The sequence below is a fragment of the Caretta caretta genome, chromosome 11 (genome assembly GCF_965140235.1).
Source record: "Caretta caretta isolate rCarCar2 chromosome 11, rCarCar1.hap1, whole genome shotgun sequence".
Taxonomy (NCBI): domain Eukaryota; kingdom Metazoa; phylum Chordata; order Testudines; family Cheloniidae; genus Caretta; species Caretta caretta.
In genome coordinates, this window is record NC_134216.1 from 39,456,908 (window position 1) to 39,475,401 (window position 18,494).

General features: G+C 40.2%; 1 protein-coding gene and 1 long non-coding RNA gene across 5 annotated transcripts in view; one reads left to right on the forward strand and one right to left on the reverse strand.

Annotated features, from left to right (window-relative positions):
• UBR3 (ubiquitin protein ligase E3 component n-recognin 3) overlaps positions 1–18,494 on the forward strand; it is a 211,114-nt gene that overhangs the window by 156,506 nt on the left and 36,114 nt on the right. For all 4 annotated transcript variants that reach the window (XM_075117938.1, XM_075117939.1, XM_075117940.1 and 1 more), the window contains 2 exons: positions 4,906–5,011; positions 16,029–16,129. In XM_075117938.1, the coding sequence (XP_074974039.1) occupies positions 4,906–5,011; positions 16,029–16,129 (207 nt within the window). The remainder of the gene's footprint in view (positions 1–4,905; positions 5,012–16,028; positions 16,130–18,494) is intronic.
• Positions 1,363–14,328, reverse strand: LOC142068543 (uncharacterized). Its single transcript, XR_012664371.1, has 4 exons — positions 14,176–14,328; positions 10,632–10,798; positions 8,988–9,202; positions 1,363–1,424 (listed from the first exon to the last, which is right to left on the reverse strand). It is a non-coding gene; the product is annotated as an uncharacterized LOC142068543 (long non-coding RNA).

An 18,494-nucleotide genomic window follows, 5' to 3' on the forward strand; every position in this document is an offset into this window, starting at 1 on the left:
AAACTAAACAAGAAGAAAATGTGTAGCTTCAGTAAATTTCATGTCGATATTGTAAATTTAGCAGACATTGGATACATCTTTCCATTCACCTATCAAAATCATATGTAATCATCTCTCCAAATTAGTTTAGTTTGTCCTGTGTATAGATAGAAATGAAAGATAAAAACATGTATGGGACCATCTTTTTCTGTCCTCCTGTGGAATCAAAAATGTATACCAGTATTCCTTAATATTGAAAATAATAAAGGATGTGATTACAGCAGCAAGTGCTGGTGATGTAGATATATATAGAATGCCTGTTATCCTTGATATTTGAGGGTGAGAACATCAGAAGACTATTCTCTAGCAGCTTCAGTCCCAAAGCAGTGCTAGTGTCTTTTCTCTCCAGCTGCTCTTTTGAAAGTGCTGACTCTGATTAATTCATCTCTGCTGTTTCACAGTAAGAAAACACTGAAAGCAGAGCTGGCATGGGACAGCTGAAAAGAACAGACCCCTGGTAGCCGGTTAAGTATTTTTTTTGAGCAAGATAATTTTTGAGGGGAGTGTTTGGTAATAAATTACCATGAATCAAAGTCAAAACTGACTGTAAATGTAGATGATGTTTTGTTAAGTATGTTACATAGTTTGTGCTCATAAATAGGTACTCTCTGAAAACAAAAACAATCTAACAATCTAACTCTAACAATTTGTTTACATTTGGTCAACTTAATTGGCTGTAACCTCACTCATGTATTATATGAGGAAAAATAGGAGAGTCCAGTTTACGTTGTCCTATACCATTCATTACATTGTAAACCTGTAATTTTTTGTACTTCTAAGATTTAAAAAAAATTAACAGACTTTTTCAAATAGCTTGAAGTATATTAGTTTGGAGATTCCAGGCCAGACCCCTCACTTGCTTCTGCACACCATCATCGCTGCTTGATGACTTTGTATTATTCCTGGGAGAGGGGCCCATAAGAAACACTGTTGTCTGTGGGGGTGTCTGGGATGCCTGTTGAGTTATGGCTGTCATCTTCTTGCTGCTGGAGAGTAGTTAGGGTGGCTCTTTAATGATTCATTGTCATTTAATATATTGCTTTTGCTTCTTAACAGAAGAGGCTGTAGATCTTTAAGACAAAGTCTATGGAAAATGAGGTAACTGCTTTTTATAGGCCTCTATCCACACTTTGGTGAGGTGCAGTCATGGCAGAACACAGTATATAAAGGCAGATAAATTTTGCCTTTGTGTAGCCCCACATGGACTTCCACGCCATCACACAAACACATAAGCAGGAAAACTTTCGGAGTAGAATAGCAGGAATGTTGTCATTTGAATATTGATGTATCCAAGACAAGCCAATTTTTGTGAAGAAATGGCATATCATGCCTTTCTCTGTTCTCTCTCAGTCCTTATTCTCTTGCTTTTCATAATCACATAGTCACTGCAAAGGAGTAGTAAAAAAACAAATGGCCACTTCAGGATTTCATTTTACTAAACAGTGAAGAATATTTAGACATCAAGAAGAGACTCAGAAACCATGTCTTTTTGCTACTGTGTTCCCATTAGGGGCAATGTATTCTTTTGTTACTCTAAATCTAGAAAAAAACACTCTATGCTTGTGCTCCATTGACATGGAAGAATTATTTTTATATTTTAAAATAGCATCGTAGAAAATTTTTCATTCAAAAAAAATCCAGCAGAAGCATTGCTTATTTTTGCCTATCTTAGACTGAATATCCTGCATCATATTTATATAGAACAGAAGTAGGTAGTAGGATTGCTGTCTCCTCGATCCATCACAAACTAACAAACCCTAAGATTTTGTGTTTCATAAAGCTTTTGGTAACAAAAATGTTTCTGTTCAGATTAGTACTACAATACAACACGCCCTAATTTCACAAACATATAGCCAGAACATACAAATAATAAACCCTCTGGTGCTAGAATTTGATGCTTGACCAATTCATTTTATGTTAAATGTAAGGTTGGAAAATAGTCAATATGGGAACAAAGAGTTAATTACTCTGAGCACATTTCTGCCTCGGTGCTCCTTTCTGTTTGAAGCAAGGAGCAGTTTAATGTAAATTATCATGTTTTCTATTTTTTTTCCCTTAGACGAGAAAGGAGGAAACCAATAGTTTTGTGGTGTTCATTTAAATAAAAAGAAATTAGTATAATTTTCTGAAAGATCAGTATATTCTTAGGACATTGAGAAATCTGTCAGCAAAACAACATTTTGTTATAATTTCTTGCTAGGAGAAATGAGGGTTTATTTTGTCCTCATTGACTGACTTTATTCAGAAAGCAGGTGACAGCAATCAGTTCCAGTGTCATCTACATCTTCAATTATTTTACAAACCCCGGGAACTAATTACAGCCCTCAGGCTCTGGCAGAGTCAGCTGACTTTAGCATAAGACTTTTTTGGCGACCAAATATCTCTGAGTAATTATCTTTTTGTGGAAAATAAATTAATAGCTACTATTTTTATTTAAATATGGAGACCTGTAGATGTGTGTGCAGGTGGAATGGGGGTTGCAGAAAGAGAAGAAAGGAGCGAGATTAAACATGAAGCAAGAGAAAAGTAAAATAATAGAGGAGAAAATGGGAGAGAGGATTGAGCAAAAAGGAAAAATTGAAGGGAAGTAGAGGAAGAGAGAGTGAAAATAAGAAGGAACCATTATTTAACTTTACAGAAAAATTGGGGGGGGGGGGAGACACTGAAACAGACACAGCAGAAGACACCAATATATAGTGTAGAATGAAAGAAAACATGTAGTGAAGGAAGGGAAAACTGAGCCAAATTATGGGAAACCTAGAGAGTTCATTTTTTAAAAATAGGACTTTCATATCAACACATTACAGTGGAATAGCATATACACTTTCACTAGGGATGTAACAGTACAACAAACATACAAGAAGTAATTGAAAGGGCTTCAGGGCGTCTCAAAACCTGCAAAATGTAAAAATCTGAAGATGCTGCCTGCACTAATTGTGACTGCCAGCCTAAGTTACATAACAAAGAGGAAATCTGAAAAAAGAGCAGATGGATGTAGTCCAAGTGAATAGTTATCTGTAATTCATGAATATATTAGTTTGTTTCTATTGACCAATTGTACAATTCGCATCTATGTGGCAATAATCACATTTAATATATGATTCTGTAATAACTTACATTAATAACATAATAGTGTCTTTTGTTCAAAAGGATTCAAAAAGTATTTTGAAAATAATCATATATCTCCGGGGCCCTTGAAATACAGCTGCATCTGGGTTGGAGGGTGACAACAAACTGCACAGTGCATTGCAGAAATGTGGGCAAAATAGTGTCCTTAAGAAAAATACCATGCTATCTGTAATGTCAATGCAAAGTTGGCAGAAACTTTGTTTTTAAAGTCTTATCCAAAAGATGACTGCATAATAAACTGGTGGCACTAAAAGTTTCTACCCCCAAAAGATGAAGGGCTGAGTTGACCCAGCTGGGATCTGAACCTTTGATTCCAGGAACTTTAGGAATTTTAAACCGTAGACATATGGAATACAAGAAGAGTACTTCAGATACGAGACAAACAAGTGAGAGCATGGTATCACTGTTATGAATTGGGGCTATATCTATGCAACTCATGAATTCTGATTGATATTGTGAAGTTGTATTATGAAAATCTGCTGTGTCATGAGTAACCGCCAGCAACAGTGCACAATAAGGGTGACAATACCGCAGGGCTGGCCAACCTGAGCCTGAGAAGGAGCCAGAGTTTACCAGTGTACATTGCCAAAGAGCCACAGTAATACATCAGCAGCCCCCCATCAGTTCCCTCCCCGCCCCATTCCCAGCACCTCCCGCCCACTAGCAGACCCGCCAATCAGTGCCTCCCCCTCCCTTCCCGCACATCCCGATCAGCTGTTTCGTGGTGTGCAGGAGGCTCTGGTGGGGGGGAAAAGGGAGGAGTGAGGACATGGCAGGCTCAGGAGAGGGGGTAGGGAGGGGTGGAGTGGAGTGGAGTTGGGGCCTGTGGCAGAGCCAGGGGTTGAGCAGTGAGCACCCCCTGGCACGCTGGAAAGTTGGCGCCTGTAGGTCCAGCCCCGAAGTCGGTGTTTATACAAGGAGCCGCATATTAACTTCTGAAGAGCTGCATGTGGCTCCGGAGCTGCCGGTTGGCCACCCCTGCAATACTGCAGCCCCCCCTACAATATCCCTGAGACCCCACATGACACCCTTTAGAGCTCGGACCCCCACAGTTACAACACCATGAATTTCAGATTTAAATACCTGAAACAGTGAAATTTACAATTTTTAAAATCCTACAACCGTGAAATTGACCAAAATCTCTGTGGCTGCTGGCTGGGAGCCCAGCTTTTAAGGCAGTACCACTACCAGCAGCAGCAGTGCAGTAATAAGGGTGTCATGGTATTGCCACCTTTACTTCTGCACTGCTGCTGGCTGCGGGACTGCCTTCAGAGCTGGGCGGGCAGCCAGCATGTGCCACTCTCCAGCTGTGAAGGCAGCGCAGAAGTAAAGGTGGCAATACCTCGACTCCCTACAGTAGCCTTGTGACCCCCACACAACCTCGTTTTGGGTTGGGACCCCCAGTTTGAGAAATGCTGGTCTCCACTATTAAATCTGTATAGTATAGGGTAAAAGTACGCAAAAGACCAGATTTCACAGGGGAGACTGGGTTTCACGATCCGTGATGTGTTTTTCACGGCCATGAATTTGGTAGGGCCCTAGGTATAATCCCTTATGCTTAGAAACCCAGTGAAGTTATGAGAGAGAATCTTGTAGACCTGTCACTAAAGCATCATTTATAGCATTCTAGAAGACATCAGGTTTTGTAGAAGATTTCGGAAATAAATGGTGCTAAACTGATATAAAATATTTTAGATATATTTAACAAAATTATCTTTTTTTCCTTCACCAATTCAGATCAACTGTTCCATGTTTTGGCCATGCACATGCGGCTTTACAGCATTGACTCTGCGTATAACCCATGGAGAAAATTAACACAGATAATGCAGGATAGGAATTCACAGTAAGTATTTTAAAATACGCAACATCAGTATAGTTCTTTGGACGAAATGGTCCCTTTCTGAAACTAAAAATCTTTACTTGTCAACAATCTGAATGGCCAAACGTGTAAGATACAAAACTTAATGTCTAACACACAGTGTATTTCTTTGCAGAGAAGAAATTTTCAAATTTGTTTTATACAAAATATTAGAGATTCATATTTGTGATTTTAAAGTAATACTGTTAAGACAAGTAGGCCCAACATTAAGGATGGTAGGAAATTGGGCTTATAATTTTCTGTACATCTTGATCTTTTAATTTAGATAGCCAGGGACAATGGAAGCAACTCTTTTTGTTACACTTTAAGATTCCATTTATAAATGGTTTATAAAGAGTTAAATAATTAATAGATGTTATAAGAATGTTACTGACATAAATAGTATATGTCAAAAGTATATGTTATAGGCTAGAATGTGTCATAGTTTATTATAAGCAGTTTATTGACCTGTTGGACTTTATAACAATTGATTAACCATATATTCAAACATCTATAAATCACTTATTAACCCTTTTGAAACGATTTCAAAATGGAATTTTGATATAAAATGTGACCCCATTTTCTTTGAGGTACTTTATCCTAATTTCTCTTTTATACTTCCTTCCTTCACATTGTGGTTATCCTCATGAGAGTGCCTGAATCCAATAGTAAAAGTTGTCTGAATATTTAATTAAAAGAAAAATATAAAATTAAATTAATGGGAAATCCCCAGATACCTAGCAATAAACAGTAGGGAAGAAAGCATGGAGGTTGTGTACATGCAAAGATGACAAATAGCCAAATGGTGGAGGAGCTGGAGAGGAAATCACTTGGTTAGAGAGAAGCAAGAAAGGGAAAGAGTTGTGAATGGTCCTGGTCTGAATTAACCAGAGTTTCTTGCTCTTTTGGGCACACTGCAAGGCCTACTTTTTCTCCCTGGCTTTTGGGAGGGTAGAGGTTTGAAAAGCTGGGCAATAGGGAGATCTGTGAGGAGACCAAGAAAAAATTTATGCTAAAATATTATTCTTTATTAGAACAATTAGAACAATCTGTTCAATTATTTGTATTATTTAAATGATTGTCAAGGGCATCCAGAGCTTTGAATTGATGCTTTTTTTTTTGTGGCAGTAAAATCTGTATATCTTCTCTTTGTGGAGACTCATATTTCTGCTTTTCCTCAATCTCCCTACCTCTTTTTAATGAGAGGGGGTGGGAAGGGTCTGCTACCACCACTACTGAGAGTGGTGGGAAAGGCTAGGTTCTTCCTTCTTTGAAACCACATTGGTTCTTGATCCGCCAAGGGAGCAGCTAGTAACACTGGAAGGATGCTGAGTCCCTCCTTCTCTGCACACTGAGCAGTGTCCTCATAGATGAGCTGCTCCCCTGTGGCCATATTGGATATGTCTACACAGCCTGTAGCATGAGCCTCGAAGCCAAGGTCGACAGCCTGGGGTTTACAGAGCTTGTGCTAGTGCATTAAAAATAGCTGTGTAGATGTTGCTGCTCGGGCTCTGAAGCCTAGCGAAGGGGTTGAGCTTCAGAGCCCGAGCTGCAACTTCAAAGTGCTGTTTACATGGCTATTTTTAATGTGGTAGCTTGAGCCTGAGTCTTTCAACCTGGGCTTGGCGGCATGCTGCCACTGGCTCTGTCAACATACCCATTGACAGTTCTGCAGTCTGAGTGCTTCTCCCCTCTCCCTATTGCTAAAGATTGGTCTGAGAGCTTCCAGTAAATGGAGGACTGGTGGATGAATGGCTTTTGGGCCTTCAAAACTGATCTTGGATGACTGTGGCAGGGACTGTTAGAATTTATAATATTTAGGAAAAATCATTGTAATGACCAGGCCTGCTTCTAGTTAAGCAATTGCTGCCTTTTCTCTTGGATATGGACCTGGTTACAGTAAAACACACCTGAGTGTGATATCAGGATTGGATTAGTGCAATGTGCTCTGCATGAAGAACGCTTGAAAGTTACCTTTCTAAAGTTTTCTCCATATATTACGATTTCCATACTGATCTCTACAAACTGTCATTGGTCAGCCAGGGATAGTCTATCCATCTGTGAAAGGCGTTGTGGGTACTGCTTGTGCATAATTTCATAATATTAAAGTTTAACAATGGGAATCACAAATCACCTATGTCTGTGGAGAGGTATTAGGGGAGAAGAGGGAGATTTGGCTATGAGTGGCTATGAGATTTTTTTTCCTATTTGAGCTTTTGAATCAGTTGAAAGATTTCATATCTATGTGACATAGCAAACAAGCCCCATGGAACCTGTACAGGTTTATACAGAGCCTGTTTATGGAACTTAGAGCCCTTAGTGATTATGGAGCTATGGGCCGTACTAGATATTGTGCTCAAAAACCTCTCAGATAAGTAGCTATAGATGCAGCTGGTGGTATAATAGGTTTCTTACTTCTGAAACTGATGTTTCCTGGTTTTCTAAATATTTACTGTAATTAGTGCTGACAGGTTCAAGTTTTCCAAGTGTTCTTGTACCCATTCTTCATCTATTTTGCAAGGTGAACAGCCATACAAGAGGAACACTGCCTTGATTACTCCATTATACTACGTGTGTAGAATTCAAGGTGTTGGTTTTAAACTGTAAAGCACTAAGTGGTTCAGGACCTGTTTACCCGAGGGAGAGCCTTTCTCATCATGCCATATTACCACAGTTCAGATCAGCAGAGGAACTCAAGCTCGAGCTCCCTCAGTAGAAATGAGAGGGAGCTGCTGGCTGGGCATTCTGTGAAGGTTCCTCAATTTTGGACTGTTTCCTGCTTTGGTCCTCCGGAGCTCAGATTGGTAACCTATTGAGCACACTGCAAACCCCATCTTTTTTCCTCTCTACAGCTGTTGAGGAAAGGGTGGCAAAGGAGGATATATTTGCAGCCAGTCTTTTTGCGTTATTTTGTGATTTTAATTTGTAGGGTAGGCACCTGGAGCACAATATGAGCTCCTGTAATTACACTTTTGGAATTTGAAGAAATAAATAAAATCTTCAAGTGAACTATGACATATTGAGCATGTGTGATCTGAAGCTGCTTCAAAATTCACAGGATCTTTTGAAAGTGCATCTTTTTCAGATACAGTTGTAAGAACTCAGCTAATGAGAAGGTGATTTACTACAACCTGCAGAAGGTTAGAAGGTTGATGGAGAAATATCAGTGCAGATTTAGGAAATGGATTGTACTCTGTCATTTTGAGTCTAACTAAGCATTTTAGTAATTTAAATCATCATCTTTCCCAGGTCAGAACTCTCCCAGTAGAACAATATCTGTCAATAAAAGAAAAAGATCCAAATAGCCTCACTTGCTTATTCTGATTGCAAACAGCATGACAAAGTCCCAGCAGCTAAACAACTTTTGACTGAACATCACTAATGTGTTCACTTGTGCTACTTCTAATCTTCAGACAAAAATCAACGCTAGCAAAACCTGGTCTGTGTCAGAAGAGTACTGTTTATCCAGGTTCTTTGTTTCTAAAACAAAACAAAACTTCCTAGTAACACTCTGGATTTGTTCTATCTCATTTTTACTTTAAATTAACATTTTAATTGAAAAATTTTTTTGTAAGGAGATTAATTGCATAACCATTTACTTAATAAAAGGCTTCTTCCTTTTCAGCTTTGTAAGTAATCTACAAAACACAAGCAAGATTGCATTATATTCTTGCAGCTCTTATATAACATTAATAACTTTATTTATATAAATACAAATTTAGAATTAAAATCGTCTGACTCTTGATCTCATACTTTTAGCTTGGTTTTCCTCTACACAACTGGCACTAATTTGTATATCAGGCTGGAGATTTTATGCCAAATGTATAGGGAAATTAAATCCAAATAATACTGCTACTTAAAAAAAAATTTCAGTGTGCACATCTGCATATAATTGCACTGTTGCCAACAGCCCCAATCTATGCCAAGATCTGCCTCCATAATTGGTGAGGGATCTGGGTACCTGAGAGATTGCCTCCATTCTTGGGTGATGCCTCATTGAGTGCTTGAATGAACAGTCCTCTTGTTTAATCAGAAGCAGGATAGCATCGGGGAATTTTTGGTCAGGAATTCATGACTCTGGAAATTTCTTCCACCATCTACTTGGTCTGCAAGAGCTCAGACTTGTTGAACTTCAGGATACACACAGCAGTACTCATCTGCTTTTACTGGCCGTTCCTATAGAAAAGAAGCATCTGATTGAGGTGTAGGTTTGGATGGAGAGGTGATTTATTGTGCAAGAAGGAATAAGGAGAAATTTATAGTCTTTTTTTTCCACACCCTCAGTTGTGTTGTTTTTAACTCTTGTATGGCGCACAGATCATTGGATGCAACTTTATCCATGTAAATAAATAACGCTAGACAATTTAGGAAGGGGTTAATATGGTGTCCGTTAGCCACACACAAGTGAAGTGCTATGTGTGTGAGAAATATTAAGCAAGAAGACTGTGTCCAAAAGAACTTAAAATATGTGAATTATTCTGTAAAGCAAAAAAGCTGTCTAATAAATTGTGAAGATTTTTGTGGTAAACTAAGTTGTTGGTGGTGATATACCAGGTTCTTTACAGTTTCTGCTGAACCAGTGACATAGTGGTATGTTCCTGGTCATTGCTTGACCACCTGGTGACATAGCCATCCCAAATCTAGAATAAAAATGAAAATTGCTTTAAACTGAATTCTCCGGGTTGGCTTAGTCTTCTGTGGTTGATATGTTGACAGATAAAATGTTTTGGCAAAAGGTGCTTATGCTGAGGATGATATGAGTCTTTGATATATAGTGGAGGTGGCGTGGCTCTTTTACAGTCAAAGTACGGCTCGCGGAGCCCCCGCCCCATTCTCCACCTACTAGATGTGGGGCGGGAGCTTAAGACTTCTGCCTTGCAACAGGGTGGTGAGGTAGGGGCTTCTGTCCAGCAGAGAGGAGGGGATCGAGGCTTCAGTCCCATGGGGCACACCTGCCAGGGGTTGAGGCTTCAGCAGGAACAGGGCTGAAGTCGCCGAGCCCCAGCAGGCGCCTTTTGCAGGGCTGAAGCCCCAAGTTCCGGCAGGAGCGCCCTTGTTCTCGAACTTGTGAAGATAGTTGTATGTGGCTCAGAGGGTAAGTAAGTTTGGCTAGCCCTGATATATAGGCACTCAGGATGGAACTGTCCCTAGAAAGTTGTGATGTTCCCCTATACGGTAGGTGCACCCAGACAGTTGTTAAGAGAACTGTGCAAGTTAAAGTACTCTTTGCCTGGATGGGCAGTGAGACCTTTTCTGCCCATTTCCTGTGTGTTGCAGAGAAGCTGCACAAAAGTAAGATTAATGGTCAAGTCACGTTTTGACACCATATGGTGCTAAATGAGCAGCTTTGCATTTACCAGGAGTAAAGCTCAGGGGCTGAGGGAGGAAGAGGAAACAATGTTTTAAGCACACAGTCCATGAGAGACAGAGACCAAAAGACAGTGACAGTGCATTAGTTGAGGTTTTTGCAAGCTGCAGTTGCCTATGTACAGTCTGTGACCCCACCTCTGTTCAGGGAAACGAGTAATAAGCATTTTTTAAATAAATCATATTAGAAAATACATTGACACTGCATCACCAATTTCTCATCAAATGAAAAACTGACCTGCTGCAAAAGCGCACAAACATTAGCAAAAGGGCAACAACATAAAGCTGTGTTGCGTCCTATGTGGTGCCCAATACAAAGAGTAGAATTTAGAAATGATATAGGCTTGTCCTTGTTGATGAAGCTTCTGTACTTGGCCACTCTTCTTCCCTTCCGTCAGATTGCCCCTGACAATGCAAACAGAGCCTTGGTTCAGCCTTCACACCTTATTTATTGCAAATCCTAACGTTTAAAGCTTATGTGTCATTCTCTTCTCTCTCTTGGGGACCAATATTTCTAGGCCTTTGTTCCCTGATGAAATCACCCATAGAGTGGCTTTGTTTCCCCTTCCCTTCATCACAGAGCAGGCCAAATGGAGTAAACAAGATTTAAGAGGTGTTTTGCACTCCAGGAGACCCTCTCAGGAACCACAGAAGGGTAAAGTGGAGCATTTCCACAGTTGCTCCCAGCCCATGGACTTTTGTTCTGCCAGAGAAATGCAGCCCAGTTGTCTTGGACTAGAGGGAGAGGTCAGTCCCAGAAAGGAAATCAAGTAACAAATTTTTCGTTTATGGGCATATCAGAAGGTACCTCTTTGAACTGTATCATATAGATTCTTTTGAAAATGGATGCATGGATTCATTTTACAGTACCTTGCTTCAGCACCATGAGAAGTTACATTAACTGGCTTTTCATTAGCTGCTACTGTGGTACAATCTGTTGGAAAGTCAGACTTATCAGGCTTTCTCATATGCATAGGGGATTAGCAGGATGGATAAATTCCATATTCTAAACAGAGTTTATAAATGCAGTTTCAGTGTCATAATGAAGAAGTTGCTTAGGCTGTTAATGAATGACAGAGTGCTTTTTAAGTGCTTAATGTGCTGCAGTGCTTGACGTAGTCTGAAGCAGCTTATCGAAAACCTTGACATTTCATATAGCTTTACTTCTCCAATTCATATGGAATGAATAAATTAAGCAAGCATTTCACTTGTTCTCGCATTTAAAAAGTGAGTCTTCCATACTTTTTTTGGTGATGTTGCCAGTCATCACTGCACACTATATAAATTGGAATCTTGTCTAATTTATTGTGTCAAAATTGGCATTTGACCTAATTGTCTGTTGCTGTGAAATGGCTTTAACTCTGATGCTTTCTGAAGGAAAGAACTTTTCAAATATGAACATGATCAACTAGAGTTCAGAGTTCTTTTTCTTTGTTTCTCTCTTTTTTAATGAATTTAAAATTCTGGAAAAAAATTAAAATGACTTGTTTATAATTTAGGGCATCAGCCTAATGAAACTTATAAATCTGTCTCACAAAAGGGAAAATAAAATTAACCATGGGTAAAATTTTCAAAGGTGCCTAAGTGATTTAGGAGCCTACATCCCTAAGTTTCAGTGAGACTTAAGCTCATAAATGCCTATGTCATTTTTGAAAATGGGACTAGGTGCTTTTGAAAATTTGACTTCTTCATTGCCTTTTCTAGAATTCTAACTGTTCACAACACTGTTTTTTAGAGCAGTGGTTTTCAACCTTTTTTTATTTGCAGACCCCTAAAAAATTGCTGAGGGAGTTGCAGATCCCTTTGAAAATCTTAGACATAGTCTACGGACCCCCAGGGGTCTGCGGACCACAGGTTGAAAATCACTGTTTTAGAGTGACTTGATGCTTGGTGACTTGTGCTCATTGTATACATTGTTAGTTTTCAAGTATAAAAGGAGATAATGTAGATATAAAATAAACTCCTTTTACTGAATCCTTCCTTAAGGGCTCCTGTCACTATGAACTTAGAGATAGTTAATCAGTGTGATTATGTTAACTATGTATGCCAGCTCAGTGATATATTCACTCCAAACCCCTTTCTCAAGAATTTCTAACTCTCCAGGGAGGCAGTCTGATTAAAGGACATTACAGACACAGAAATAATAATAGACAAACACCATAGCATAGTTAAGTGCAGAGGATTCAACTTGATTAAAATTATTAACCAATAGGGAACCATTCCCCAAATTACCTGACAGGGCTGTCCCAGTGCATGTTTCAGCTGGGCACCAGTGGTCCCGGATTCTAAAAAGCTGAGGGTGGATATGAGGTCAATACACCCTCAGGTTTGACCTGGGACTGGGGCTGGAAGTTAGTGTCCCAACCCATTCCCCACCTCCACAGAGGAGGTAGGTGAGATGAGATGATATGAGGAGAGCAACACACTGCATGAGACATGCAATGCCATGCTTAGGGTCAGTGCCTAAGTACCCCATTGAATTATGGTACACCACATCAGACCATTTTTAACCCATCAACCACACTGGAGCCCACTAAATTGTGACAAATGTAATTTCAATCCCAAAACTAGAACTCCGGGATGCCAGATGGAAGGTGGAAGAACCCACATAGCAGTTTGCCAGTTTTGCTTTAGGGGAAAATCCCTTCCAGGCCACAAACAAAATGTGGTGATCAGCCTAGTTCCCAGTTTCAGCGGAGAACTAGCTCATTAGATAAGGATGGAGAAGGGTGGGGCTGGACAGAGCCCAAAATGGCTGCTACTCTGCAGCAAGCAAAAGCAGCTCTCCACTCCTGTCTTGGCAGATGAGAAGCAATCAGCTGGCCCCCCATGCCTCCGCTGTTCACTGGCAGCAGGAGTGGACAGGACAGATTCCGATACTTGGATACCATGCGAGGTGCCGTGCCCCTGCTCCCAGGTCCTGCAGCATGGGGTAGGGGAATGAGAAAGAAGCAGTACCTTCTCCCTCTTCCATACATATATGCTGCAGGCCATCAGGAGGGAATGTGCGTAGCACTGCCCCCAGCTGCAGCTCCTTGAGATCTCCCCTTACCCCACTCCCACTCAGGGTGGTGGAGGTGGAGTGTTCCCAGGGAACTGGCTATCCCTGTTGCTCTTGGACCGATCAAAAATGCACCCCAGCTAGCAAGGTGCATTTTCCTTGCTACATAGATTGCAGTATTTGACCCAGTTGGTGGTTCTGTATGCTCTGCATCAGAGGTTCTCAAACTGGGAGGCGAGCCCTGCTGGAGGGGGTGGGGGATGTGGAATATATTCTGGGTGGGGGCATGAGAAATTTTAGGGGAAAAAAACTTACTGCGCACATTTTACCCAAAGCAATGAATAATTAGCATTAAGTGAGAGTTGCATGTTTTTTTTGTTTTTTGGTGTGTATATATACTTGTGTGGCAGGAGGTGGGGGGAGAACGTAAACTACTACAGACACAAAGAAGGGGAGTGCAGTCAAATAAGTTTTGGAACCACTGCTCTACATACTTAAAGCCATTTACCAAGCTAGAAAAATGCACGTTAACATATTCTGTTTATACTTGTTAACATATTCTGTTTATAATCTACAGATTCCGTGACTTTCCGTGACTTCTGGAGCGGCCAGTGTGCCTGGCTCGGGGACAGCTCAGGCAGCCCCTGCGCCAGTCGTACCAGCCTCTGCTGGGGCAGTCTTGGTCCACCACACACCTCGCTCCCCAGCAGAATTTGGGTGTGGGAGGGGGCAGGGGGTTGGGGCACAGGATGGGGTGAGGCAGGCTCTGGGCGGCACTTACCTGGGGACTCCCCGGAAACGGCGACCTCCCCCTCGCTCACCTGCTAGGTGGAGGTGTAGCCAGGCAGCTGTGCACACTGCCTCCACCTGCAGGCACTGCACTCAGACCTAGTGCTCTGGGCAGAGGCAGCGTGCACAGCTGCCTGGCCACGCCTCCACCTAGCAACTGAGCGAAAGGGATGTCGCTGCTTCCGGGGAGCCCCCCAGGTGAGTGCCTTCCAGAGCCCGTTTCACCCGTCCTGTGCCCCCACCTCCCACACCCAAACTCTGCAGCTGGGGGAGGGGGCAGAGGCACTGAGCCAGGTAGGAAGTCTGCTGGCTCCACCTGCCCCCAGCACCAGCGGGGGTCCCGGGCCATGCGCCGCCTTCCATCCCCACTCCAGCACCAGCAGAGGTCCTGGGCCACTGTCTGCCCTCCCTTCCAGCACTTGTGGCGCCCCCAGGCAGCCACCCTTCCCCCCAAGTTTTAGTCATGGGTATTTTTAGTAAAAATCATGGACAGGTCACAGGCCATGAATTTTTGTTTACTGCCCGTGACCTGTCCATGACTTCACTAAAAATATCTGTGATGAAAATTTGTAAGTAGATATTTATAAGTAGATAACTGATAAAATTGTATTCTTGAATGAAGCTGATTAATCTAACAAGAAATCTGTAGTATCTTTTTCTGTGCTTGCTCTCTCTATCAATCTAGCCATCTGAATTTTTTCATAAAACTTATGGTTCTTAATAAAATGTTGCAGGATTAAGACCCTAAAAATTAGGCAGAAATCTAGCTGACTTTTTTTTTCCTTTACCCTAACGTTTGTAGGCTTAGCAGAATTCAATTTTTATTTTTATTATAATTCTGATTGATAATGTGTATTGGTTAAGCATTTATGTTGATTTCTTAATGTTTATTTTTAAGTATGTTTTATTTTTATCGATTTAAATATAGCTGTGCAAAATTTTGCTTTTAAGCATTTCTTCCTTTTTTTACTCAATTTAAATTTTCACAGTTGCAGGAAATTATGGCAGGAGTCAGACAATATGGGAATCAGACATTAATTGACAGTAGACATTGAGATCCAAAAAGTTAAAGCTGTATAACCATTACAACACAAATTGTCAATATCACATGTCAAAATATATAAAGTAAATATTCTTAAATCAAACTCTAATAAGTTCTCAAGCAGCATTTTTCTTACTTTGCCTATCTGTAAATTTTGATGATTGTTGATGTAAATATTTTTGTTGTTTTTTGTGTGTATAGTGAAATCGAATCCTTCCAAGCCTATACATATGGCAATACAGTTCTTATTCCATCTCGTAAAGGAAAGGAAAGTCTTATATAGGGTCTCAATGTTTTTCAGTGGAATTCATCCTGTGGGACAGAAAGTTAATCATGAGTACTGTAGTGATGTGTGTGTGCATGTGAATCTATATGTATATATGCTAAACCTTTTGAGGAGAAACAAACTAAATTGCCTGCCAGAATCTTAAGGTTTTTTATAAATTGTTTTTGTGAATGACTGGGAGTTTGTGGATCATGAGCATTTAGGGAGACACATTGAATGTCGCAGGTGAGTTGTATCTTTGGATCTCTAGAAACCCTTTTTACAGACAGTTTTTTAAAAGCTTAAAACTACTAGTAACAATAGTCAGATGCTCAAATTGTGATTTGTCATAAGTACAGTAGACTAAAATGTGATCTTAAAACTATAGTTTCATTAGTATTATCAGATATTAGGATTCCAAAAGCTTGCAATCATGTAATATTGCAATGACAACCATTTAAAATTAAAATGCAAAGTAAAATGTAAAAATGAAAGATGTATTATAGTGTCAAAAGTGATGATTTTAATAATTTTTCAGGATGAGCAGTGAAGAATTGCCAGAGGTTCCAGTACTTTACAGAGATGTCTCATCCCTTTTGCTCATCCAGATTTTAACCATGCCACAACCATTGCGCAAAGGTATTCTACAAAAGTGCATATATTTAAATGATTGTAAACATAACTGTGTGCATTCATGGTGATTTTAAAAACACAACAAGTCAGAGCTTGTCTGCTGTGTTTTCTGAAAAAGTGACTCTGCCTTTATCTAAAGAAGGTGGCATTGAACAGAAATTTTTGTTGTGGTTTGACAGGCTTATCTGTGTCCCCTGTCTTCTCGCACCTTATCAGTCAACCAATACAATAAAGACCTGAAGCCTGAGAAAAACTATTAAGTTCTTTTACTGGAAAAAATGTGTCCTTTGCATGACCTTCATCTCTTTTCTCTAGAGGGGCAGCTCAATATTTCAAGTTGAACTGAGTGCCTAAGGGTGAAAGATAGTAATTTATTTTGAGTTTGAGTTCAAATTGCAGCAATCATGTATAATAGGAGGTCACATACAAAGATGTTAATTGCAGTAATGCAGGAACTATAATGTAGTCAGCATATAGTATAACTTGGTATAAATTCTAAATAGCCACTTGTGAACTGAAGTCTTAGTTACCAAAATTCAAGATATTTGAAATATATCTATATTTGTAAAAAGGACAGTTGACTTATTTTGTGAGTAGTCAATGTATGGCCCTAAACAAGTGACTTAGGTTTTGATTTCACAGTTCTTTATTTTTACTTAGGATGCAACCAGCGGAGGTACTTAGTTGTGTTCTGTTAGTTTGCAGTTAGCTAAGTAAGGGGCTTATTCTCCTCTTGATGCATGCACCTAACTCCCCGTAAGGATAATAGAATCTGTTTGTGCCCAGTGAGAGGGAACAGACCCTTAAGTGTTGAGTGTTCCACTAAAACTCAGCTCAGGATTGGAAAATTATGGTGTCTGAGTATATCCTTTTGCAATTTTATGTTTTTTGTTTACCTTGTACTATAATGTACTTTCTTTGTAATGCACCAAAAAATATGTTCTCTGAATAGTTTGGTATTCTAATAATCTAAAGAATCAAAATTAAGAGTGGGATACAGTTTGTCACAAAAATAAAACATTCATTATACTAATGTGCTTTATTTTAAATATGAGTCTTATCAGAAGGGCTTAACGAACAGGGATAACTGAACCCTAAGGAGACTAAACTGAGGAAAGATGGGATGTTAGATGGGGTGGGATCTGAGTTACCCAGGAAAGAATTTTCTGTAGTATCTTGCTGGTGAATCTTGCCCATATGCTCAGGGTTTAGCTGATTGCCATATTTGGGGTTGGGAAGGAATTTTCCTCCAGGGCAGATTGGAAGAGGCCCTGGAGGTTTTTCGCCTTCCTCTGTAGCATGGGGCACGGGTCACTTGCTGGAGGATTCTCTGATCCTTGAAGTCTTTAAACCACGATTTGAGGACTTCAACACCTCAGACATAGGTGAGGTTTTTCACAAGAGTGGGTGGGTGAGATTCTCTGGCCTGTGTTGTGCAGGAGGTCTGACTAGATGATCATAATGGTCCCTTCTGACCTTAGTATCTATGAATCTATCTATGAAAGTGGTCTAAAATTATTCTTTATACAAGGACGGAATGAACCCTGGTACAAATGATTTAACCTTTCTGGGGCTATTTTATTTAAGAATGTAGGACAGCTTTGCATGCAGGTACACTTTTACATCAGGAAAACAACTTTCAGTTAATAGCAAGGCGTCATGTAGAGAGTTCTGTAAATTTTCATTTGTTTTTGCTTTTACTCAGAATATGTTCCAGTTGAAAGGGGAAAGGTGAAGTGACAGGGAAAAGATGGATATACATTTTTCAAATCTAGGAAGTATTAAGTTGGAAATAGAAAAATGAGATTGGTAAAACCAAAGTCCACCACTTTTTGTAATCCTTATTCCATAAAGAAAATTGAACAAAAAGGAGGAAAAACCTTCTTCAACTCTCACTCTCCAAACACAGAGATTGGGAGCTCAGTGAAATGTGTTATTATTTGTACATACAGTAATAGTGATATTTAGCTCTTATGTAATGTGTATGTAATTCACAAAATAAGTATCATGATCACCCTTTTACTTATGGTGAAATTGAGACCGAGAGAGGTAAAGTGACTTGCCAAAGGTCACACAGCAGGTCAGTGGTAGAGCTGAGAATAGCACCTACGTCTCACCATGCGGCTTCCCAAGCTTTCTCCAACTTCTCAGTTTGATTCCAGAGCACAGCAATTGTGGCAGGACTGGACATGAGGATTCTGAGGCAAAGAGGATGGATGGGATGTGGTCTTATATTTACCGTATATACTTGTTCGCTAAGCCGCATTTTTTTAGTAAAAAAGTGGAAGCATCAGCGAAGGGGGTTGGCTTATGAACGGGTATAGAGAGCGGGAGAGGTGGGACACAGCCCCGCCCCCCAACAGAGGGGACA